General features: G+C 47.4%; 1 protein-coding gene across 1 annotated transcript; it reads right to left on the bottom strand.

Moving 5' to 3' along the window:
- Positions 1-360: 360 nt before the first annotated feature.
- LOC129520152 (integrin alpha-D-like) lies at positions 361-24,887 on the bottom strand. Its single transcript, XM_055341171.1, has 30 exons — positions 24,814-24,887; positions 22,909-23,014; positions 20,536-20,639; positions 20,320-20,390; positions 20,069-20,183; positions 17,013-17,143; positions 16,210-16,355; positions 14,271-14,424; positions 14,024-14,174; positions 13,751-13,824; positions 12,349-12,478; positions 12,099-12,241; positions 11,766-11,906; positions 11,463-11,672; positions 10,645-10,775; positions 10,371-10,528; positions 9,667-9,821; positions 9,276-9,407; positions 8,401-8,474; positions 8,032-8,173; positions 4,833-4,946; positions 4,642-4,721; positions 4,458-4,541; positions 2,837-2,915; positions 2,577-2,684; positions 2,395-2,472; positions 2,081-2,194; positions 1,837-1,938; positions 1,460-1,570; positions 361-651 (listed from the first exon to the last, which is right to left on the bottom strand). Exons 1-30 carry the CDS (start codon positions 24,857-24,859, stop codon positions 565-567), a joined length of 3,471 nt encoding a protein of 1,156 aa, XP_055197146.1. The 5' UTR covers positions 24,860-24,887; the 3' UTR covers positions 361-564.
- Between the last annotated feature and the right edge of the window lie 549 nt (positions 24,888-25,436).

Below are 25,436 nucleotides of genomic sequence, written 5' to 3'. Positions count from 1 at the left end.
TTATTTAATACTGTATTTTAGAAATATCACTGGTGGTTAGTGAAGGAAGAGAGACTAGAGCCTGAGGCTATTGTTCGTGTATTTCTTTTTTTTTTAAGATTTTATTTATTTATTCATAGAGACAGAGAGAGAGAGAGAGGCAGAGACACAGGCAGAGGGAGAAGGAGGCTCCATGCAGAGAGCCCGACGTGGGACTCGATTCAGGGTCTCGAGGATCACGCCCTGGGCTGCAGGCGGCGCTAAACCGCTGCGCCACCGGGGCTGCCCTGTTGGTGTATTTCTAAGTAGAAATTCAAATCAAGTCCTTCCAGGGTCATGGTGACAGACACCTTCAGGAGTTTCCAGTTGCAGCCTTGACTAGACAAATGGCCCTTCCCAGGCAAGGCACTTTGTGTGAACACATTGCTTCCTCCCAGAGAGAGAGAAAGCAGCCTGATCCTAGCCTCCCTCACATGGAACATTTCTCCCCCTGCAGGCCTGACTTAGATGGGAGTAAGAGAGCCAGGAAACCTCTCAGGATAACAGGTCCAATGGACAATAGAAGGTAGATTCTTATTGGGCAATTTAAGGATCTGATGTCAAATTTTCCGGGGCAATCTGTCCGTTTGCTTCTGCCATCATTTCCTTATACTGACGTTTGAAGAAGCCAACCTGTGGGGAAAAGGAAAAGAGAATTAGGAAATCCAGTGGAAGAAAGAAAAGTGGGGCCCTGAGTGGTTCAGTCTGTCTGCCTTCAGCTCAGATCAAGACCTCAGGGTCCAGGGACAAAGTCCTCCATGGGGCGCCTTACTCAGTGGGGGCGGGGGGTGGTCGGCTTCTCCCTCAGCCTCTGCCACTGCCCTTGCTTGTGCTCTCAGTCGCTATCACTGTCTGTCTCTATCAAATGAATAAATAAAACTTTTTTTAAAAAAAAGGAAAGAAAGGAAAGGAGAAGGTTGGGAATGGAGAGGGATCACCATTTCTGGAACCATTACTATGTTCAGGGACTACACTAGAATCTTCAGACACACTGTGTCATTTAGATCTTGAAATGATCTGTGAACTGGGGGGAATCACCTTCAGAATGAGAAATCAACACTCAGCATGAACTAGGCACTGCTTAGACGCATGGAAAGAATCAGCGGTGGTATCAACACAAAATCCAGGCCACTGCTTTTATATTACAATCTGCTGTGAAGGGAAACATGTCCTGAGGAAAACGAGAATATAGAAGACAGGAAGAAGAGGGTGGAAAAAACAGGGACAGCAATTAAAGGATGCAGGAGAATCAGAATGGAAGAAGGCATGGACGCAGGAGACAATGGGGGACCAGTGATGTCATAAGTGGAAGGGGACCTCTTACACACAGAGATTTAGCAAGAAGGTGCACCTATATCCGAGTTGAGCTCTTTCTTACACTATAGAAAGAATAGTGTGATCAAATTGCTGGTGGTGTCAAAAGCAGGATGAAAACATTCACCTTGTACAGGATGGCTGTGATGAGGGCCAACAGCAGCAGTCCTCCCACAGAGCTTCCGGCAATAATGGGGATGGGGTTGTAGACCTCATACTTCTCCAGTACCGTCTCCACCTGGAGTGGAGGTGATCTCATCAGAAAGTATCAGAATTCTTGCTGTCCCAGACTCTTCCTAGGTTCCTCAACCTTAAACTCCCTCCCCTCCTTCCCTTTCTCCAAATTGTGAGATACAGAAACACTCAAAGGCTTGAGAAAACTCTCCTGCTGATGGACCTTCATCCTTCCTCCCTCCAGGCTTCTGAGCCTCCCACACAGCATCACAGATTTAGCATTAGGAACCCTCTTACCAGCCTGGCTGCTGCCTACCACATAGTCACTACCTGAGCTCTCAAGAATGCCTCTTGTCCTGGAAGCTGAGAATACACAGATCTGTTGAACGTGATTTCAGCCACACTCACGACCAATACCTTCTTCTGCAATGTCTGCAATACACACAGGCATAGCTGCGGAAGTAGCTCTGGGAAAGGGCTCAGAGATCAAATAAACTCTTGGCTTGAGGATGGGCACAGACTTATCTGTACCACTCAAATCCAAGACAGGGACTCTGCTGTTGGGCCTACACACCTGGCTGACCCAGCCAAAGTTGAGGTTGCCCTTCAGGGTGAACTCAAGTTCCTCCTGGATGCCAAAGGAGGGGAGGTCACAGTGGATCTTCAGGCAGTCAGCAATGGAGCAGTTCTGGGGACAGGAGGGGAAGGAATTGAGGGAAGAAACACAGGAGAAAATGAAGTCTGTCAGGTTTGGGGTGAGGAAGAGATGAACAATTATAAAACATGATAGATAGATAGATAGATAGATAGATAGATAGATAGATAGATCTCCATCCTAGCAAGTGCATTGCCCTGTATCCCCCAATGGAAATCCAGGGTCTTTCTCACCAATACAAGACTCCCTGGGATCTGGGTCAGGAAGTCAGGATCCTGAGGAGGTTCCCTCTCCGACACACAAGTGAGACTCTAGTGAGAGAGAAATGACCACAGAATGATCAACACTTCACTGATGAGAGGGTGTGAGGCACTGTAGGGTCAGACTCTGGAGAGTTAGGTAGGCAAGCAGGCACCTGTAAGTGGTTCAGCAAAGCCACATCCCACACAGCCACACCATTCAACAGGGTAGGAACCCAGACATTAATGCTGATGGCCACATCACGCTGACTCAGATTATTCACCTGCAGAGAATGGAAACGGAACATTATCCTGGTCCCTGAGCAGCCCCACCTCTCTCCTGAACCAGCCCTTGGCTCCTCTTCCTTTCTCCCACCAGCTCCCAACATTAGCAGCACCATGGGAGGGAAGATATGCATGCCCCCTGGCCTCTCACACGATACCGATGCTCAGCTTCTTTCTTGCTCTTCTCATCAGAAGTTGAAAAGTTGAAGTACTTGGTAGAGTCTTCCTGCCTAGAGAGAGAGAGGGCTTATTGGTGAGCAGTAGCCCTGTAGCCACCCTTAGCTGTGCCCCAGTCTGCTGCCAAGGGCTCTGCTGGGCACCGCAAAGGATGACGACCAGTGAAATAATTATGATTCCCACAGGCTCCTCTCCTGTGGCACATGCCCCAGTCACCCAGAACTGCTAGCTTGTCCTTTGATACCTTGGGCTCTTTCATATCCTCATAACTCTGTTCAAGTTCTTTCCTTGCTTGGAACATCCTTACCACTCCCCTTCTGGAAATTTTCACCTAAAGGCCCAACTTAAACGTTACCTCTCATAATATTTAAACACTTTCCCATGGGAAAAAAAGGTGTTCACATGGCTTTCTCCTCTACTAGGTATATGGTTGGCCTCAGGTAATGCTTGCAGAGGCTGCTACCAGAACAAATATACCTAGGGGAGCTTGAGGGAATCATAGTTGGATCACTCAGAGATAAATGCAGTGATGGTGCCTCTGTGATGGAATGAAGAAAATAGATGTGGCTAGTCTGAGGAAGTTAACTAAATGAGGAAGGGTGGTGCCTGAACACAAACCCCTGGTAGACATGAATGTTCCAGGCTGCAGTGGCTTTTCCTCAATCCATGCATCCATCCATTCATCCATCTATCCAACCATCCATGCATCCATCCCTAGTTTCCTTCAGTATACATTTACCCTGTGCCTGGCTGTTTGCTTGGCTCTGCAGATTCAACAGTTAACAAGCCACAGTTACATCTAAGGTCTCAGTGGAATCAAGCAAATGAGGAGGGATACTATACATACTCACCAGCATCTAGTGTACAAAAGCAAGGCCAGCCATACAGAAACTCTACGGACCCCCCACAGTTCCAACAGATGTGACTGTCAGTGACATCACACTGTCATCAGCAGAAACAACAGTAGCAAATTCTGTCCTATGACAATATTATGAGCTTCTGACCAACTCTCTAAACCTTTGGAGGTTAGCCAAGTATGTGAGGCTCCTTGCCCTGCTTGCAAGCTGGCCTGCCCCTGCTCCTCCACCCACCTTCAGAACTGAGAACAACAGCCTTGCACTTGACTTTCCTGGGGCCTGCCACAACCTTGGACTCTTAGAGACTTTCTCAGCAGTTTGTCACATCTCTGGTCTCCCTGTAGTAGTGTGAAAACCGTACCTTTTTTTTGCTCTGTGTGGTGACAAACCACATTCCCCACTTCAGAGCTCTCATAAAACCCTTGATCTTTATCTAGTCAGTTTGGCGTGAGCATGCTCATGTTTCGCACAAGAACAGAATTGGCCTAATATTAGAGGAAACCTGCGCCTTGGAGAAGAGAGGGAGGAGAGCACGGGGAAACAAAGTGTGTGTGTCCTAATTCATCAGAGGAGAAGCAAGAAGCATATGGTATATGTTATTGTGCCATAAACATATGGCTGGTCACAAGTATTCTAATGAGAGGAATTAGAAGGCTTAGTCTAGATACCTAACCCTTAAAGAGCAGCCTGAGCTGCAAGAGGAGGTATTGGGCTTAGAGAAAGGTTAAAGGTCCACACCTGCTGATCACCATGTAGACAGCATATTTCACTGGGAGCTCCAGCTGAGAGGTGGTCTTGCTGGTTGAAGGCTTATTATTCTCACTGGAGACAGAGAGAGGGGAGCCTCATTGGGAAGGAATCCAGGAGAGAAATCTCTGCCTGAGGCATGAGATGAAAGAGTGAGGGATACACATGGACTCACCTGCTTGCATTAGCCCTCAGGAGTAACTTGTTGCCCAGAGTGGCCTTGTAGGAAACATCAAATGTGACTATGAAGATGCCCTGAGGGAAGGAGAAGGAAAGAATGGAGATCAGGCAGGTCATGGGGGAGTAAGGGAGGAAGTGGGTCAGGACAAGGGAGGAGAGTGAGGAGGATATGGGGGAAGCACTCACCTTAGTGCCCTCATGGAAGATGGGATGGTTGATGCTACAGCTGCTGCTCCTCAGGCCCTCATTTCCAGTGGGCACAGCCTCACATGCCAAGCGCAGTGGGCGCTGATGGGGTTGCTTCCCGAGGAGGAAAACGAATGAAAAACCATTACCGACATGCATATACGGGCTTGATATATAACAGTGGTGGCATTGTAGAGCAGTGGGAGAAAGGACAGACTTTTCAATAAATGGTGCTAGGAAAAGTGGCCCATGCAAATAAGGTCAAGCAAACAGAAAAACAAAAACAAAACATTAGATTTCCACCTGTCTCCATACTTTAAATTCCAACTGGATTAAAGATTTCATGTGAAAAGGAAACTTATTGAGTTCTTAAGATAATAAAGGGGGATGTCTTCATAACCTTGGAATAGGGGAGTATTTTTTAGACAAGATCAGAACATAAAAAACTAAACCTAAAGGAAAAGTTTTGGTGAAAATCCAGCACAATCAAATTAACACATTTGGTTTATTAAAAAACACTATAAAGAGACTGAAAAGAGAAGCTATAGGGTTGGAAAATATTTCTGAACACATATAACTGGGAAAGTACTGGCAACCAGAATATTAAAAAACTCTTGCAGTTAATAAAAGTATGTGGGTGGCAGTATGGAGTAATTGAGAGATGGGCATTAAAGAGGGCACTTGATGGAATGAGTACTGGTGTTATAGGCAACCGGTGAAATCACTAAATTCTACTCCTGAATCTAATAATACAGTTTATGTTAACTAACTCGAATTTAAATAAAAAATCAAAGCAAGTAAAACTATGGACAACTCAATAGAAGGATAAGGAAAAGATTGCCCAGGTACTTCCTAGTAGAGGAAATCAATATGACCAGGAAACAGATGAAAAGGTGCTCAACTTCATTAGGGAAATGCAAATTAAGGAGCCCCTGGGTGGCTCAGTCAATTAAGGGTCTGCTTTCAGCTCAGGTCATGATCCAAGGGTCCTGGGATCAAGCCCCTGGTGGAGCTCTCTGCTCAGTGTGTATGTGTGGGCGTGGGCACACACGAGAGAGAGAGAGAGAGAGAGAGAGAGAGAGAGAGAGAGAGAGAGAGAGAGAGAGCAAGTGTGCATGCTTTTCCCTCACCCTCCTCACTACGCCTCCCCCCTTCAGAATCTCTCTAGCTATCTCTCTCTGTCAAATAAATAAATCTAAAAAGAAAGAAAGAAATGCAAATTAAACTGTAAGGAAATATCACCAGATGAGCAAATATTTAAAAGTCTGACAATGGGGATGCCTGCGTGGCTCAGAGGTGTGCCTCCACCTTCTCTCAGGGTGTGATCCCGGGGTCCTGGGAGAGAGTCCTGCATCCTTCTCCTTAAGGGGAGCCTGCTTCTCCCTCAGCCAGTGTCTCTGCCTCTCTCTCTCTCTCTCTCTCTCTCTCTCTCTCTGTGTGTGTGTGTGTTGTGTGTGTGTGTGTGTCTCTCATAGAATAAAGGAGTGGAATCTTTACCAAAAAAAAAAAAATCTTAAAAATAAAAATAAATAAACGTCTGGCAATGCCAAGCAGTACAGTGGATGGAAAGCCACAGGAACTCTAATACACTGCTAACAGAGGCACAAATAGGTGCACAAGTTTTGTATCTACTTATTATATTTGAATATATACAGACCCAAGATCAAGCAATTCCATACATGGCAAATGCCTCCCAAATATTATCTATAGGTGCACCGAGATACATCCTCACGAAGAGTAATGGCCAAAATCAGGGAACAACTCAAATGATCAAAAATTGTAGAATGGATACAGATGTCCACTCATATCATTCTTGTTTAACATAGTACTGGAGGTCCTAGCCTCGGCAATCAAACGACAAAAAAGGAATAAAAAGCATCGAAGTCATAAGAAAGAAGTCAAACTTCCACTCTTTGAAGAGGACATGATACTCTAGGAAACCTGAATGACTCCTACAAAAAAATGCCTGGAACTAATACACAAATTCAGTAAAGTCACAGAATATAAATTCAATATACAGAAATCTGTTGCATTTCTATACAGCAATCATGAAGCAGCAGAAAGAGAAATTGAGAAACTGAACCCATTTACAATTGCACAAAATTCCATAAGATACCTAGGAATACACATAACCAAAGATGTAAGAGATCTGTACTCTACAAAAAATACAACACATGTAATTTCTTTTTTTTTAATTTTTATTTATTTATGATAGTCACAAGAGAGAGAGAGAGAGAGGCAGAGACACAGGCAGAGGGAGAAGCAGGCTCCATGCAGGGAGCCCGACGTGGGATTCGATCCCGGGTCTCCAGGAAAGCGCCCTGGGCCAAAGGCAGGCGCCAAACCGCTGCGCCACCCAGGGATCCCAACACATGTAATTTCATTCCTACATGGAATTAAGATATAAAACCGGTGAACACGAGGGAAGGGGGAGAAAAGAGAGGGAGAAGGAAGTATAGAAGTTCATCTATAGAGAACAAACGAATGTTGCCCCGGGGGAGGTGGGATGACGATGGACAAATGAGTGATGGATATTAAGGAGAGTCTTGTAATGAGCACTGGGTGTTTTAATAAAGTGATGAATCACGTCCTCAAAGAAATATTACACTAAATGTCAACTCACTAGTATTTAAATAACACCTTTTTTTAAAATTGTGGAATGGGTAAATAAATTGTGGTATTGTCATACAAAGGGATTCTACATACAAAAAAAAATATTCTACAGCCACAAGCAACAACATCGATGAATTTCACGAACATGTTAAAGAAAAGAATAAATATACAAAAGAACAGATGTTTCCATAAATTTCAAATATTCGCAAAACTCCTACATTTTTCTAAGGATGTACTTGTGGGTGGTAAAACCATAAAACACACAAGGAACTGATTATCACAAAGTCAGGATAGTGGTTACCATGGGGAGAGAGTGAGGTTACATGACGAAAGGCACATAGAGGACTTCTGGGGGTGATAGCAGTGCATTATTTCTTGACCTGGATACTATTTGCTTAATATTATTCATTAAACTATACATCTGCCATACGCACCTCTCTCTCTCTATCTTCTCCTCCAGAATTGTGTATGTGTGTGTGTATGCGTGTGTGTGTTTGTATTTCATCATAGAAGAATTCAAAGGAACCCACTATAACCCAGGGGAAGGAAGAGGTCTCAGCCACTAGAGCCCAAGACAGCTATTTACCTGGGCTCCTAACACTCTTCGATAGGACAGCCCCGCTGGATAGTAGAAGTGGATCACAGTTCCATAGGAATCCTCACCCTCATTCCACAGAGTCACTGTCACATTGAGCTCCAAGGAGCTCCCTACCACCAGGGTCTGCAGGCTGGAGGAGGAAGGACAAAAGTGAACAAGAGACTCCACTGGAAATGGATTGGACCTGGATCAGTGGTAGGGGCAGGACTGTGGGAACTCCTGAAATGATAACATACCAACCAAAATGTAAGTTCTCTGTTAGAAGGAGAAGCAAAGGGAACCAGAAGCACTTCTCATCCCAAGTTGATGGGAGACCCAAAAGCTGAGGGTCTAGAAGTGAGAGGACGTAGAGCTCACCTTGAGAAGCTGAGATTGACACTCAGGTCCCCTTCGCAGAAGTGATCTTGTCCACAGTTCTTCTCAAACGGGAGCTGCAGCAAAACAGTAGAGCCTCTTCCCATCCGTGTCTTTTTCTTTCTCCATTCCCGCCCATCCTGAGTGCTCATTATTGAATATTACTGAGCACCAACCCCACACACAACCCTGTGCTAGACACTGACCAGAAGTGGAGCATTAGGGTGCAGTTAGAATAGAAAAGAATAAGCTCCTTGGCTTCAGGAACAAAAGTTGCAGAGTTAAGTCCAACTCACACTGGAACAATTATTCAACAAACATTATTAAGCGTCAATGAGGGACAGGTTCTGGGTTGGGTTGGGGGTTGGGAAAAGTGCAAACTACAGATGAATTAGACAGAGTTCTTGTACTCACAGAACCCACAGTTTCAGGAGAGCCACAAAAGTAGATGCCAGGCATGTAATAATTAGTATCACCATGATGTAATAGGAAGCCAGAGAAGAAGTGACAGATGCTGAATGTGAATTTCAAAAGAGAGGGACATAAGACTGGGGCTTTGAGGACTACAGAGGAACTTTGAGTGGAGTGAAGGAAATGTTTCCCAAGTTGAAGGCACAACATGGACAAAGGCACAAAGGTGGGAATGAGAAAAGCTGGGAAGGATTTGGAGAATGAGAATCGGAGAGTTTTTGTGGAGGTAAAGTGCTGACCAGCTGGGATGTGTGTAAGGGTCCAAGCTCGGCAGGGCTTTGGTGACTGGGTGGAGGCATCACGGACTTGAAGTGGTTAATGGGAAGCTGAGAACCACAACAGGTTCTTGAGCACACTGAGACACAGTGAAGTCAGTACATCCCTGGGGAATTCACTGGAAGACTCACAGAGGCAGTGAAGAGGTCCTGTGAGCCCACAGCCAGCACAGGGCGAAGGTTCTGAGCTGAGGGGATGGGCTCCCCAACCAAGGAGAAGTTGAGGCGTAGGATGATGGGACTCACCACGTCCTCCACACAGTCCTGAGGGAAAATGAGCTTTCAAGAACCTCAAGATCCTTCCTACTTTCCACCACTGGCCCTTCTCCTCAACTGCATCCATTTCCTGCTGTCTGGACAGCATTCTGTCCAAGCTATGGTGCCAGGCTCTTTGGCCGCAACTTTCCTCTCTCTAGCCCCCAGTCTCGCCCCCCTTCTCACCTCACTCAACAGGGAGCAGAGATGCCAGAAGCTCACCTTGGGCTCCTTCCCCCCTCCCTTTCCCAGATCCCAAAGCCCTTACTGGTAAAAGGAGCTTAATGGTTTCACAGTAATCTCCCATCCCCAGGGTTTTTCTTCGAGTCAAAGTCCAGTTCTTGGTCTCATCAAAAATGGCACGAGAAATCAGACGGCCAGGGTCTAATGCCAGGTCATACCTGACAGAGCTTTGCACATCACCTGAAGCACAACAGGGGAACAGAAGATGAAAAGCCCAAGAGAACCTCGGATGTTCTGTTTTTGTTTATCATGCAACAAATATTTGCTGAGCACTTCCTATGGGCCAGAGCTGTGTTGGGTGCTCGGATAGAGGTGGAAAGGAAGATAGAGAAATGTGGTCCTGAAGGTGTTAAACAGGCGAGTGAGGATGCTAGATTTCTGCTTTAGGATCAATCCCTCTAGTTTCTCTGTGGAGAAAGGGTGGGAGGGTGCAAGAACAGACATGGAAACAGTTCAAAGTACAGGTAGGATAGAGAAGTGGTGGCCTCAAGGCAGCAAGTGGCTAGGGCTGGTGGAGAGAAGTGGGCAGACTCCAGATGTATCCTACAGATAGAGCGACTGGACTGGGTATGGGGAGCAGGGGAGAGAAGGGACCCAGGTTCCCAATGCCTGCAGCTGCATGGATATAGAGGTGGCATCTGAATTCCTAGGCCCACTCTCTCCTGAGGATAGGGGTGAGGGTCTCTCGGGGAGTAAGGGGCTGGCTGTGTCCCATGGGAAGAGACTCACCTAGCTGGTCCAGTGAGCTTTTCTGGATAGTGAAACAGACTGTGGCATTCCCAGCTTCCAGGGCGGAGGGCGCCTTTTCCCAGCACTGCTGCACAGCCTTCGCCACCTCCGAGGGCGTGAATCTCATGGTCACTCCCACATTCAGCACCGGCTGACTCCTGAGGGTGCATGCAGGGGCTGAGGCCCCAACTCTGAACTCAGCGAGCAGAAGGGAGGGGGCAGCTTGCTGAATTGGACACACAGTGGGCAAGGGTGGGATGTGGGGAGTTGTCACCTGAGCAGCAGCACCTGTCCCTGGGCCCCCACAGCCAGGTCCACCAGTCCATCGTGGGTGAGGTCCTGACCCCCACTCAGCGACTGCCCAAAGTACTGGAGTGTAGGGGAGAGCTGGGAGCCTGCAATCCGCTGGCCAGAGAGGGAAAGGAGAAGTGGAAGTCAAGGGGAGGTCATTTGCCAGGTTTGACAAGAAAGATTTTGAAGGAGACTGCAGCCATGGCAGATCTGACCAGAAATATTGAAACGACAGATGAGAGGGTAGGAATGAAAAGCAAGCATAGTGAGGCTCCAGGGACCCAGACAGAGAGAGGGGAGCTTCTTTGGTCCAACTTGTCATGAGGGTGCAGGCTAATGACAAGAAAAAGGGTCACCATAGAAATGTAATACTTCATTTACTCATCATTTGTATGTTCCCTCATAAACATCCGATGACCAGAAGGCTTAGCGCTCCACTCAGCCGGCTTTACAAGAACCTATGGAGTTTTTCATCTACTGTTTCATAGGAGGAAACTAAGACTCACAGAGGCTAAATCAGTCACCTGTCTAAGGCCACAGAGCTGACGTGGCTGGCCAGACATTTGACCCAGGGCCTGCAATCTCTTAACCACTAAGCCGCCCACAACAGAATGAAGTCTGTTTGGAGCCAAACGAGAAAGGAGAGATAATTGGCGCTGGGTGGGCCCGGTGACACTCAGGGCACTAAACCCCCAAAAGGAGCATGGCTACTGCTAAGGTCAGTGACAAGACACAGCACCAGGCAAATCTGACACCTGCAAAAGGAGGTGGAACTGAAGAGGCTGCAGGTAGTGGCCTCACCTGGCTGTGGGAGGGGCTGATGCCCAGTCCTGAGGTTCCATGAAATAGGTAGACAGCACCTCGGTTCTCCTGCTCTCCTGGCGCTCCGATGGCCACGTCTGTCAGCTTGTCCCCATTCACATCGCCCAGCAGTGTCAGGGCTGCCCCAAAACGGCCCCAGGGGTGGCCTTGCTCCCCACGGAGAATGACCTCACACTGCCACTTTGCCCTCTGAAGAACAAAACCAGTGTCAGGTCCCAACCGAGGTCATCCCTCTACCCCACACCCAAGGCCCCACTCAGCCCAGGCTCATCAGACACTCACCCTCGGGGGCAAGGGGCACACAGACACCTGGCCACCCCGGGTCGGCTTGTAATAATTGGGAGCCCCGATGAGGACGAGGTCAGTGTTGCCATCTCTATCCACATCCACTGTGCAGAGGGAGGCCCCAAAGTAGGAGCCAATCTGCAGGGCAGAGCCTGAAGTCATCTTGCCTGCTCCTGCCACAGGTACACCCTCTGGGACAGGTCCCACTTCCCCCCAGCCACCACCCAGCCACCTTCCTCGGTGGGCCCCCAAGGCCCTTCATCTCCTCCCTCTGGGCCCCTAGAGACGCTGCCACCCTCATGTTCTGCTCTGGCTTCCTCGACACCCAACCTGGGTCCCTGAGACTTCAGCCTTCGGCCTCCATTGCTCGGATGCCTGAGTGAAGATGACAACCTTCCCGGTGTGCTGATGGCGGGGGGCCCCCAGGATCAGGCTCTGTACTCCCTTCCAAAAGGCCAGCTCAGTGGAGTAACCTGAGGAGAGCAGGCCTCAGCACAAAGGCTTCCTGCCCACCCCCTGAGCTCCTGGCCCACAGGCAGCTCATCTCCCACCTGTGCCCACAACCATGGCCTGTTCTCACCCAGGTAAGAGTCCCTCATGTCCACATTCTCTTGAGACATGTTGATGAAAGTGGGGTTCGTCTTTGGGGGGTACAGGAAGGCACCTCCAGACCAGCTGAAGCTCCCCACAGCCCCCAGAACTGGTCCATCCTGGGAGGAAAGGATTCCAGGGCTGAGCAGCAGGCCTGAGCCAAAAGAAGACAATGCCTATTCCAAAGCAAGGCCTGCCACAGACTCTGCTCATTATTTCCAATTCTCTTTCTGCCTCCTTAGTGCTCTTCAGCAGCTTCAGTGTCCCGCACTCCTAATGTCTCTCAGTCCATCCCCAGTGCCATTGTTCCTACAAGTCCCATCTCTCCTCACCCACCTCCCTTTCTGCCCTCCCAGTTTGCTCTTCTCTACTCCATCCTTAGTGTCCCAGAGTTAGGTTTCCTCTGAACCAAACGTATAGCCACCACCCTGCTGGCAAACCAGGATGACTCCTAGTCACCAAGCCCCTGAGGTGACATCCAAGGCCATACCCTGTCAAGCCTGTGGAGTTGCCCGATATTTTAAAGACATGAAGCAATTGACCTCGACACCTCTCTCTTCTCTCTTTATGCGACTCAGCTCCTCTCTTGGGAAGAGTCAAGCTCAACCTCACCTCCCATGGGAGGTCTTCTTTGGCTCCCACAGGGAGTGATAGGCGTTTCCTCCTCAGCATACTTTGTTTACTGCCTTTTTAAAGCTTTTGATTACCGATAATTGAGAACATATGCCAAAGCAGGAAAAAGAACCTATTAAGTACCCATAGCTTCAAAATAAATTCATGACCAATTTTGTTTCACTTCTGTGTCCCCCTAAGTCACCCCTAAAATTACTTTGAAGCAAACCCCTCTGGTTAGTTTCAACACACATCTACTTTCACACAAGTCATGCTATATTGCCGTTTCTTTCACCTGCATGATCAGCCTTTCCCATCTTTCCACCTCCGTCACTCACTCTGTTCCAGCTGTGCTGGCCCATCTATCTCTCTAGTACAGTAACCTTGTTCATGCCTCAGGAACTTTGCCCTTGCTTTGTTCTCTACCTGGGGCAATCTCTTCCAGATTTTTCCAGAGTAACCTTTTCTCATCTTTACGCCTCAGTTGTCACTCCTCAGGTCTCCTCTGATCACCTCTCCTGCTCTAATCTGACACCTAGCAACATCTGAAGATTTTTGTTGTCTCCTCCCACTGGATATGTGCCCTATGAGAGCAAGAACCTTGACTATCCGTTCTCTGCTGTGCTCCTAGCACCTCCATTCACTGCCTATATGTGTCTCTCCAAACAGACAGTGACCTTGAAGACAGAATCCGTTATCTTCTTTACTTTTGGTTCCCAGCTCCCAGCACAGGGCTGGCTCAGGATTGGTGCCCGGTGTCAGGTATGTGCTCCACCTACCATCGTGAGTACTGAACTGAAGCCTTCTTGTGACATCTCATGTTGGAAAGAGCTACTTGTCGTCGACTGGGTTCCTGTAGGGAAACAGATCACTCAGGCGGTGGGGGCCAGGAGACCACAAGGACTCAGAGCAGAAGGAGAAGAATGAATCTGAAGCTCAGGTCTGGGGCACAATTTTGGGTGAGCTGTGACTAGGGATGGACCCACAGAATTGCGAGGACAACGGGGTCTGGAACCTTTCAATTCCAAGACCCAAGCACACCCTGCCTTTACCTTCGAGTGCAAAGATCTTCTCCTGCAGCTGCTCCTGGATGCTGCTGAGTGCTGCAAAGTTGTCCACCCTGAACACATGGTCCTGAGCCGGCTCTGAGCCAATGTTGTCCAGCTCCTGCTTGGCACTGGGTTTCCAGAAAGCATCTCCCACCTGTGGCAGAGAGGCCACTGAGGAGGAGCCCGCCAGCCTTTCTTCCCTGGTGAGGTGCAGCCTGAGTCCGAGGGAGACGTGAGGAAGAGGACATACCCCAATGGCATAGCGGATGATGCCAGCTCTCTCTGCCTGGGGGATGACGTCACTGTACTCCAGGGGGTCTCTGTATTTCTGCCCATCTGTGATGACAATGAGGACCTTCTTGGCACTTTTACGGGCCCCATTCTTACTATGAAACAGTTCTTCCCTGTAAGGGAAGAAAAGGAGATGATTCTCTGGAGATGAAATTGATTCTGGAAAGGAATAAATAGCTCTAGAAACTCATCTGTAGAGACTGGGGAGTCCTGGTACTTTCAGACTCTGTAAGACATTTTAGGAAATCGCCTCAGCCCTTCTATTATATTCACAATTTTGGGTGAGGTGTGAATAGGGATCTCAAGCAGTCTCCACACTCAGCGCAGAGCCACACACATGGCTCAATGTCAGGACCTTAAGATCATGACCTGAGTAGACATAAGAGTTGAACACTTAATGGACTGACCTGCCCAGGCACCCCAAAGTAAAGCTTTTAAAACGTGAATGGCCTACCGGTAAGCATTAATTCTATGTTAGATCGCTGTTACAATGATTAAACAACCTAAACATCCATCATCAGGAAAGGTTTAGCAAATTAGTTGCTTAGTGAGAAAGTACACAGCTATTTCAAAGGGAAACAATAGAGCAATATGGCATAGGTTTATATAACACATGAAAAAAAAAAGGCAGGATGAAACTAGTTTCTGCCAACAATGTGACTATATGAAATATGTCTGAATAAAGACAAAGATAAAAATGACCCTGTATTTTACTGGAGGGATTTGTTTATTCATTTGTACTAATCCTTTTTTGCTAAAATACTGTGAAGTGATTGGTAGAGTAACTCTAATACTTTTTTTTCCAAAAATGGCCTAAAGGTTATTGAATATTTATCTTTTTTGCAACTTCTAAAAATAAGATGAACAAAAAGTAGTCATTGGCAGAGAGCCCCTGAGATGGGCTTGGCCTTGGGGAGTGAGGAACCTGCTGTTCTTGGTGACGGGAGCAGGATCAGGATGGATGTTGGTGAGAACCACACCACCACCCACCACTGACAGGAGCTCCGAGGTCTAGGAAGGGATGCCACTCCTGTGTGACTTTCAACTTAAGAGACAGAAACATTCTTCTTGATTGTCCAGTCCCATGAGGTCAGTGTTCAAAGCAGAAAAGCCATCCAGAAATAGAGAGGGTACATCTGGCAGGAGCATCCCTTGTTCAGCACTTCTCCAACACCACCCCCAAGGAGGCACCCAGGAGGTTGGAGATCCCAGACTTCCAGCCCAGTCCTTTCCCATGAGAGACACATCTTCTGTTCTGGCCACACCAATAACTTATTTCTTCATGGATGGCTAGCACCCAAGGCTGGACAAGTACATGGTAAGCACTCAGTTAATGCAGAAAGCTCACATGGAGGAGGAACGTGAGGGTAGAGTGGGTGGGGAGAGAGGCACAAAGAAGACGCTTAGCAACAATTCCCAAGTGTCTGCCAGGAAGGTAAAAAGGGGGTGCACGCTTCTCTGGATAAAATGCCAAACACTTAGCTAACACTTCTTGTGCAGAGGCATTGCATGAATGTTATCTGCTTTCATCTTTACAATCAAGTTGTAAGTTTATCCTCATTTGAGAGTTTGTTGAGACATAGAAAGAGTCAGTACCTCCCAGGATTGCCCAGGTCACCGGCGGGGGGCCAGAATGAGAACTCGGATGTGTCTGAATCAAAGCCCAAGTCTCTGGATGCCCAGGTGGAACCAAGCTCCAGCCATCCAAGGCCAGGCAAAGAGAAACACTGCAGAACGTTCCTATATTGGGGAACACTCCAAGAATGTCTCCACCTACAGCTCCCTTATTTCCCTTTTGAGCCCCTTTCCCCAGAGTTCCCAACCCTGGAGAAGGACTGTGCACACCAGCATGAGGAAGTGGTGTGGCATACCCACATGAGGCAGAAGGCGGAACTTACACCACTTTCCGGATGCCCGTGGCTGTATATGTCAGGCCTTTCAGCTGTACAATGGGATCCACTAGGCTCAGAGGGTTCCAGCTGTTCTGGAATTGCGTGAAGCTGAAGTGGATCTTCAGGAGGTGGGAGTACTGTATCAGTGAGAACTGCAAAGGACAAGAGAAAAGACCTGGGGCTCAGGAGTTATTCTTTAGTAAACTTTTTATCTTGGAATAACTTTGGATTTATAAACCATTTCCCATGTGTTTTTGAGGCTAAAACCCAGGAGAAATTTGGCCCCAAAAGAACACTAGAAAATCAAAACCAAACAATGCTTCTTTCATAGTTTGCAAGGAATAACCTTGCCAACCTCAATATTCTTAAACTTGGATTTTTAGAAAATTTCATAACAACTTGTAGGCTGTATTTCCTCACTTTTCAAGAATTTCTGCACTCTATACACTAATTACTGGGAAATAAAATAATAAGATAAATCATGAGTTACATGGAAAACATAATAAAGAAATCATTAATTATTTGGCCAATACACCTTCAGTCTAATTTCACAGCAAAACATTTGTTTCCATGCTTGTAAACAGTAAAAAAGTGTATTTCCTAGGCCATGTGTGGACATATTAATTTCCATGAGGGAATTTCCTCAGGTTAGGGCTCAAATCAGCCCTGCACTAGGACACTTAGCCCCACCATGGCACAGGTCCACTGAACCAACCCCCAGCAATGCCAGGCCTCCTCCTAGGTTGGCCTTCCCCAAGGCAACTCTCACTCGCACCCCACTCCCCAGGCCTCAGGGACCCAGTCTTCACCAGGGTGTTGGTGCCCTCAAAATGTCCCATCACAGCCCTCACAAAGTCCTTCATCTGCTTGAAGCTACTTTCATAAATGCTGCCAGAACCATCAATCAGGAAGACAATGTCCATCCCTTGACTTGGACACTCTGTAGAGAAGGAGGAAGGAAACACAGATACATATGTGAGTCTCAGCTGTCTCCCAGGGCCCAGAAACCCTTCCTGCTCCACAGAGTTAAGGGGCCATTCTTGGCCTAGGAAACAGTTCCCATCCAGTTCCCACACCCTCCACAGAGAATACCTAAATCCGTTGCCCACTTTTTTTTTTGTAAATTTAGTTTTTATTGGTGTTCAATTTGCCAACATATAGAATAACACCCAGTGCTCATTCCATCAAGTGCCCCCCTCAGTGCCTGTCACCCAGTCACCCCCTCCCCCACCCACCGCCCCTTCCCCCACCCCTAATTCATTTCCTGGAGTTAGGAGTCTCTCATGTTCTGTCTCCCTTTCTGATATTTCCCACTCATTTTTTTCTCCTTTCCCCTTTATTCCCTGTCACTATTTTTTCTATTCCCCAAATGAATGAGACCATATAATATTTGTCCTTCTCCGATTGACTTATTTCACTCAGCATAACACCCTCCAGTTCCATCCACGTCGAAGAAAATGGTGGGTATTTGTCATTTTTAATGGCTAAGTAATATTCCATTGTATACATAAACACTTTAAGAAATAAAACAACAAGCAAAAACAAGGAGACAGTCAGACAGACAAAGGGGGGAAGAGACTCATGACCAAAAGGAACAAACTGAAGGTACCCAGAAGGGAGGTAGGTGAGGGGATGGGCTAAATAGTGATGAGAATTAAGGAGTGCACTTGTTGTGATAACCACTGGCTGATGCTCTCAGAACTATTGCTCCCAAGAATATTGTTGAATGAGGATCAGAGTCTATTTCTCAGGAAATCTGGTCTAAAACGACAGCTTAAAAAAAGATACCATCCCTTACCAGAATTGCCTGGAATTGTGGCAATTGCCTAGAAGCACTAGTAGGTTACACTGTGATCTTTTTTGTAAAACATTGTGGTTTTTTTTTTCAGAACTTTTGCTAACATTTCTCATGCACTACTGCTATTACACAGCTCAGAGTACACAGTTTAAAAGGTGTCATAATCTCCCAGGCTTGTAGAGAGCAGGGCTGAACAAGTAAGTTATTTTTTTAAAAATTGCCATTCCTGTCCTCTTGGAGTCCACCATAGTGGAAAATCACCCATAAACAAATAAGACACTTCAGATTGACCCCAAACTCACACAAGGGCTTGTGGCCTGTGTGAAGGACACAGTTGGTAGTGTGTCCAGTTTCCTGTGCCCCTCATCCTGTGTTCTCCCAGGGTGGTGGGAAATCGGGCCACCACAAACAGTAATGAGGTGTGATGCTGAACTGTAGCAGCTGGCCTCCTACCACTGAAGCAAAAATACTTTCTCCTTGCTCCCCACACCTCCCCCATTACCCCTGTGAAACCAGGTGGTATTTCACCCTTGCTGAGAAGAAATGGAAGCTCACTTCCTTTCCTGTTTTCTTCAGTCCCCCTTGTGGCAGACCAAGAAGCCCTCAGTGCCCCCCTCCTCATCTGATATCCCCCACAGCTGCGTGGCCGAAGGCCCCCATCTCCCACATCTTGCACTTGTGCTCACTTTGTTAACTGCACCACAAAACTGCCCCTCCTATCCTCTCTCAGGCCGGGATGGCGGCAAGTTCCCTCACAATATCACTTCTCTTTCTTGTTCCTTCTGTATCTATTGGGCTTCAAACAGCAGGCATCAGGCTATAGCTGAGCGCCTTCTGAAAAGAAGACCAAATCAATAAGGCAAGGTTGGTTCCAGCTCTGGGCTCACTTCCTAACAGCAGGAGCTCAGCTCTTGTGAGGATGCAATAATGATGTACACCAGGCATCAGGCACTGTGTGGCACCCAATCCCTTCTATCTACTCTACTCAAACCTGCTTTGCCTATACCAGGCTTATGCACCCATGTTCCATTTTCATCAGGAATCCCACCTCATGAGTCATGGAGACATCTGGGAGAAGAGACCTCCTAGTGCTTAAATGCCACATTCCCTACCCTGGCTGCACAGACATCCCAGGCAGGTCATGGTAGCCCCAAGAGTCCTGGATACCCTTCCGCCACTCTCTCTGTGCCCTCTGTAGACTCTACTCTCACAATTTGGGTGGGAGTCGTTTCTGCTGCAATTTCACCTTTTCCTAAAAGTCCACTACACCTGGCATCATGCCTTCTCTAGTCCAAAGCATTGCTCAGTCAACACCTTGAGTGGCCTCTCACTTGGAGCCCACTATCTCTTCCTCCTAGTGCAAACACATGGTCCTAGCTAGAAGATCAGTCATATAGGTATTCACATATTATGTGTCAAGCAAGATCTAAGCACTCTATGTATATCAAATCTTTTGATCTTCATAAGCATCTTAATTATTAAGACCCAGTTAACCAGTGAGGAAATTAAAGACCAGGGCATAGTCACTTGCCCCAAGGACACAGAAGACAAACTTATTCAGACTGACTCTCATATGCTGCTTAGAGTCCCCAACAAGTTCTTGCTGTGGAAGACATCAGTGTTGGAAAAATTGAACATTACATTTTCCATGGCCCTATCATTTGATACCCTTAAAGCTTAGCACTGAATGATCCAGAACTGCCTCCCTCTTCTATCCTTGGAACTATTATCCTCATCACATTTTCAGCATCCAAGGCCATTCCTCTTGGAAAGCCCAAGAAGCATCCCTTCACCTGTTGATGACTGTGAGACCCTCATGCCTCCTGAAGCCAGCACTGTGATGCTAACTTCTGCCCCATCGGAACTTTCTCCCTGCAACCAACTTAGAGTTCCTTCTGTCAGTTGCCCTTCCTGCTAGCCCAAACCATTTTCCAGACCTACTTGGGCTTGATGAGGCCTCTGGGAAGGGGCCATGGACATAGGAAGCCAAACTACGGTCTTATGATCTGCTCACTCTTCAGTGCCAGCATGTGCTCACATAGAATCACTGTTTCTAAAGGGACCTACCAGGTAGGTCAGCAGGTATTGTCCAAATGGTCTGCAGATAGGAGTCCAACAGGAGGCAAAAGCCTTCTGCATACATATTCTCCCCACAGGCTCTGTGCATGGTTGGGCCACAGGCCTAAAGGCAGAGACCTGTGTGAGCAAAGAGGCCCCCAGAACTCTCCATACTCATCTCCTCCAGCCCCATCCTCCCCTGACCCCTGCCCTACCCTCACCCTTCCCTTGTGACCCTCTTATGACTCAGGGAAACTCACCAGCAGCCAGGGGCGACTGGCGGCGGCTGACAGGGACAGACCCAGGGACATGTTCACAGCATCTGGGGGTGCTGAGAGGGCAGGTACACATGATCACACTCATGGCCATGCCCTCATTTGGGGGAGAGAGTCAAAGTTCCCAGAAACCAAGGCAATAGGAAGGAAACCGCGGTATAGGAAGATTGAGGGCCACAAGTCTTGGGCGGAGTCACTCACTGTGCAGTGGTATGGGTTGACATAGGCCAGTGGCAGCCACACAGTCATACAACCTTCCTGTTTGGTTGACCGCCACCACCTCCAGGGGGGCTCCCACCACGAGTCTGAAGGCACAAGCATGACATATAGTTGCAGGAGGGGTAAGGGCACAGGACGCTTCAGGTGAGGAAGTATCGCTACGTACAGGGAAGTGAGACTTTGAGAGGGAAGCTCTCCGCATTTGCCACTCATGAGGCTATTCAACTATGAGGGTCTGAGTTTAACCCCACGTGTGCTGAAGGAGCATGCTGAACTTTTTGTTTGTGTGCGTGTACACATAAATAAATGTGTACTTATATACACAAATGGTTTGAGTGTTGTTGGTTTTTTGCATTCGCCAAAAATAAAACTATTCAAAGCAAAAACAGCATTTCCCAGCCATAGGTAAGTGCATTTTGTTTCTGGGGTGCGTTATCCTGAGCCACCCAAGAAATAGATCACCTCAGGTTAGATGGAAAAATCTCCTAAAGCCATGAGTTATCAAGACAGATAGATGATTCTGTAATTAATTGGACAATTTAAATATAAATAATTTAAGTTGGACAATCTAAAGCAGCAGTATCAGAATCCATATGAATATCTATAGTCCTATTAGTGCAATAATTTTTGCAGAATTCCTTGAAAGGAGGGAATTTTTTAATTTTGAAATAGAAGTATATATCAATAATCTCTCCATTCACATGAGAAAACTAGACAAATATTGCTGTATTTTAATTAATTAGCCAAGCAAGCCTTGTTAAGTTAGCATTTAAAGGTTCCTTTAGAAAGCTATCCCTTTATGGAAAGCTGAAATTCCTGCGTGTCTGAGACTTGCTGATGAAGACCAAATGAGACAGAGACGTAGCAGATGTAGCAGTTTGGAAATAGTGGCATAAATGGTGAACAAACTCATGATCTTAACCATTGATCTGAAGGTTTTTCTTTATCTCCTCCATTCCTTCTTACACACAGGCTTATCTTTCCAGTATTTGGGTTATGATTCAACAGAAACCAGGAAAAACACTAACTGTGTAGCAATCAGAATGTCATCCAATATATATTATTTACTTTATTGTAAATATTGGTGAACAGTGGTCAATCAATAGTTATATGCATATATATAGTTATCAGTAGGGCCTGAACACAAACTGATGGTGATGGAAGTGGGGCAGTGACTATCTTTCGATTCTGTGTCCACAGGAAGGGCCCAAAGGGAACCCAGGGGAGGGAGCTGAAGATGTTCCACACCCTGATCTAGGCTGCAGTCACTTGGCTGTACACATAGGAAAAATTCATCAGTTGGACCATTCAAGTTTGTGCACTTCAGTCTCCGAGCTCTGTATTCCCAAACAGACAAAGACACAACTCTGGCACCTGGCATTTTTCCCAGCCAGCCAGCTGGGTGAGGAGGGGGGATGGATGTGCCTGTAGAACTGAGTGACCTCATGATGCTACCTGTTGGTCAATGGAATCTTCCTGCACTCCCAGGCTCATTGCCAATGCCACCTCCTGGAATTCCCTCCTGGGTTTGATCCCTCCCTTCCTATGCCTCCCAGACTTTAGTTATGCTTGTATCACATGGTCACTTCAACATCTTGGTCCCTGTCCCTGTCACTGGGACCTGAGAATGCGAGCTCCTGGAGGCAGAGTGAGGTACTTAATTTGTACCTTCACTTATTTAATTCCACCCAGAGTAAAATAAAAATGAAGGGCCTCTTGTTCATGGGGGGAAAGGTGCTTTGGGGTTTAGGGGGTGTTTTTTGTCTTGTTTTGTTTTTTGGCAATCCTCTTCTCTGTCTGTCCTGCTATTTCCTGTTTGCTCTTTAGTGTTGCATTCCCTCAGGCATAGGGATACTCACGGAGCCAGGGCAAACCCTCATAGGACTGGGCGACCCTGCACCTAAGCCGAGTCTGACCTTGCTCAGCTCACGCCAGGGGCTGAGGGCAGCAGCTGAGAAACATTCCCTGGAAGGTCAGGCTGAATAAGAGCCAAGGCTCCAAAGCCCTACACATCTCCACTGTCCCATCGGTCTTTACTTACAAAGCACAAAAGCTAAGATTAAGTTATTAATAATTTCAGGAGGAAGACTACAAAACACTGTAGTCTGGTCACCTGTACTGGTCACAGAAAAACAGATTCGAGACCTCCCACCTGACGCAGGGTCTTGTGCAGAGCATGTGGCCTTTCCTGGGATTGTGAATTAGTAAGTAGTGGGGTCAGAGGCCTCAGAGGAGTGATGGACAGGCTTCTTGCCCATGCTGCCCTTCCTCCAGGATACCTCCTGAGCATACCGCGATCGGCCATTCGCCTGCAGGTTGAAGGGGATAGAGGTCGGGGAAGTGGGCCTGGCCTACCTAGATCCACCAAGCTGGGCCACGCTCTGTCCAAAGCCAGCTCCATCCTCTTGAAAGACCATGGGCTCCTCCACATCCAAGTTGAATCCATGATAAGAAGCCAGGACTGAGGAATATGGAGAGGGAGGTGAGACGGGGTTGTGGGACAGTCAGAAAAGCTCCATCTCCTCCGGGCCCCTGACTTCTTGGGATCTTGATGCCCACCCCAGTCCAGCTCATCTGCCCAGGAGAAGGGTGTTCTCTTTTTCTTTGTTTCCTGATTTGCCATCTGTGTGGTTCCCGTCTCCCTCCTCCCTCAGAAATAATCAACCCACGAGACAAAGAGCGATAATCCAGAGAAATGCCCCCTCAAGGACATTTCAAAGGATATCCACAATCTGAAATTAGGCCTGTCACCTCCTGGTGTGTTAGATCAGGCATGTCCCATAAAGATAAAGTGTCCGTAAATTTATATTCTCAACTGAGACCTTCTGAGAATGAAGGGGGCACCATGAATAACTACACCAGGGTCTTTGGGACTGGACCAGACAGACTAGAGCATAGGGTCACCCTTCTAGTGATGTCCTCCTCCATCTCCTCATTATACAAAGACCCTGAGGCTCAATTTAGAGAACAGACTGAGGACTTTATGACTAATTATTTATAATTTTGATTTCACATAGGCCCCTCGCTTGGTGCTAGGCTCTAAGAGAGCAAGGACTGCAACAGTCTTGTGTGGTGCCTGGTACAGTGCCCAGTCCTTAGCAGATGACTAATTACTATTTTTTGACTGGCCTCAAACTGCATAGCAAGTCACTGATACAGCCAGGATTCCAATCCACTCTCTTGACCCTTGAGATTCTCCTGTCTGGTGACTAATCTCAACAACTTCATGGGAAGACCCCCTTAGTTCAAGGGCCTTTGCCAAAACCTTCACTCCCAAGCAATATCTCTCCTCCCCATTTCTACTAAAATCCCAGCTGTCTCTGGATAGAGGAGTCAAATCCAACCCCAAAAGTAGGGAAGCTCTAAGGAGGTAAAGCGTCAGGCCAGGAAGTGACAGGCAGGGTCCAGACACCTGAACCCTGGGGCTCTGAGAAAAGGCCAGATGTTGAAGGTGCTGCAACCCTACTATGGCCACATGCAAGGGTGCTTCACATAACACATCTTCCTTTCAAAGAATGATTCTATTTCTGAGTCTTAAAACAGGCTCTATGACCTGACAGGTAGGAGGGTGCCAAGGATCTCAGACAAAATGCCTCAGAGACCAGGCAGGTGACATCAGTCGGTGAAGTGGGTCTGTGTGAGGACCCCGAAATGACGGGCACTTAAAGTCTGTGACCTTTTTAAAGGAAGTAGCCATTACCAGGCTCTAGTGTTCAGAGCTCTGGACCATCCCATTTCTTAAGAGAAGCTGACAATCTGGATTTTTGTGTGGAATCTGATTTTTAGCTGACATGCAAGTGATTTCAAATGACCCACGAATGTGGTCCTGATACAGTTTTCCATTTCTGGACTATTCTCTTGGCAGCAGTTAGGATAGCATTCCTGAAATCAGGACATGAATGATGTGGAGGACCAAGGAGGTGATATCCCACATTTCCCCTCCCTGGGCTCTGAGGCAGTCTCCTATCCCCCGTACCACAAACACCAGGGCCACCACAGGAGGAATTATGGAGAAGGAGCTTATCCTCCATCCAGGCATAACCTTCTAGTCCATCCTCTCTCATCTTTGCCCAGGTTATGACCTTCCCCTAATTCCAGACCATTCTTCCTTCCACACAAGACTCTGGACACTAGGCCCCCCACCCCACCCTGTTCTCAGCTCCTCCAGAGAGCTATATGAGCTAACCACCAGCCTCAGACTGTCCTACCAGATAGAGATGTCCCCCTAGGCTTTTCCCAGCCCTGAGGGCCCTCACTCACCACCCAGGAGGAGCATAATTTTAAAAGCCATTGTTGAGCACCGCATTGAAGGAGAAGTGAAGTGTTGAGCAGTAGAGCACTGAAGGGCACTCAGTGTCCTAGGGGAGAGTTAAAATAGTGACTCAGGACCTTGAAATGACAGAAGGAGGGGCACAGTCAGGAAGTCTTTGGTTAATCATAGAACAGACAGGGGCAGGCAGTTAAAGACACTCTTAGGGAAAATCCTCTGTACTCTCCCACAACCACCATCTCTAGAGATGGTTTCCTTTCCAGGACCTGGCTTTCCCAGAAGACCACCTTCCCCCAGCCTTTGAGATGCTGTTGGTATCCAGGATGACCTGGGACTCCTCTGCACCCTCAGAAACCGGGCTGCATGTAAGTGGAAGGGATGAAACAGATGGCTGCAGAGGCCCTACTGCATGGATGTGAGCCTGGAGAGAGGCAGACCTCCACCTCAGATAGCAGTGTTGAGGGGGAGCATGAGTGAGGGTGTTGTTTAAAAAAGCAGACTCCATCAAGAGGAAAATGGAAAATAAAATAGGTAAGTGGGCTTAGTAGTCATACAATGGGCTGACTAGTCAGCAATAAAAGAGAACAGATTACAGATATATGTAACAACATGG

This window comes from Nyctereutes procyonoides, unplaced genomic scaffold, assembly GCF_905146905.1.
Source record: "Nyctereutes procyonoides isolate TBG_1078 unplaced genomic scaffold, NYPRO_anot_genome, whole genome shotgun sequence".
Classification (NCBI taxonomy): Eukaryota; Metazoa; Chordata; class Mammalia; order Carnivora; family Canidae; genus Nyctereutes; species Nyctereutes procyonoides.
The sequence above is the reverse complement of the archived record's forward strand: the minus strand, read 5'-3'. Positions and strand labels throughout refer to the sequence as shown.

Coding starts and splice junctions, on each gene's coding strand:
- LOC129520152 (XM_055341171.1), bottom strand. CDS start 24,859: ATGCGGTGCTCAACAATGGCTTTTAAAATTATGCTCCTCCTGGGTG. Junction 4,542..4,641: donor CTGAGGGCTAATGCAAGCAG/GTGAGTCCATGT, acceptor CTCTGTCTCCAG/TGAGAATAATAAGCCTTCAA. Junction 2,916..4,457: donor GTCTACATGGTGATCAGCAG/GTGTGGACCTTT, acceptor CTCTCTCTCTAG/GCAGGAAGACTCTACCAAGT.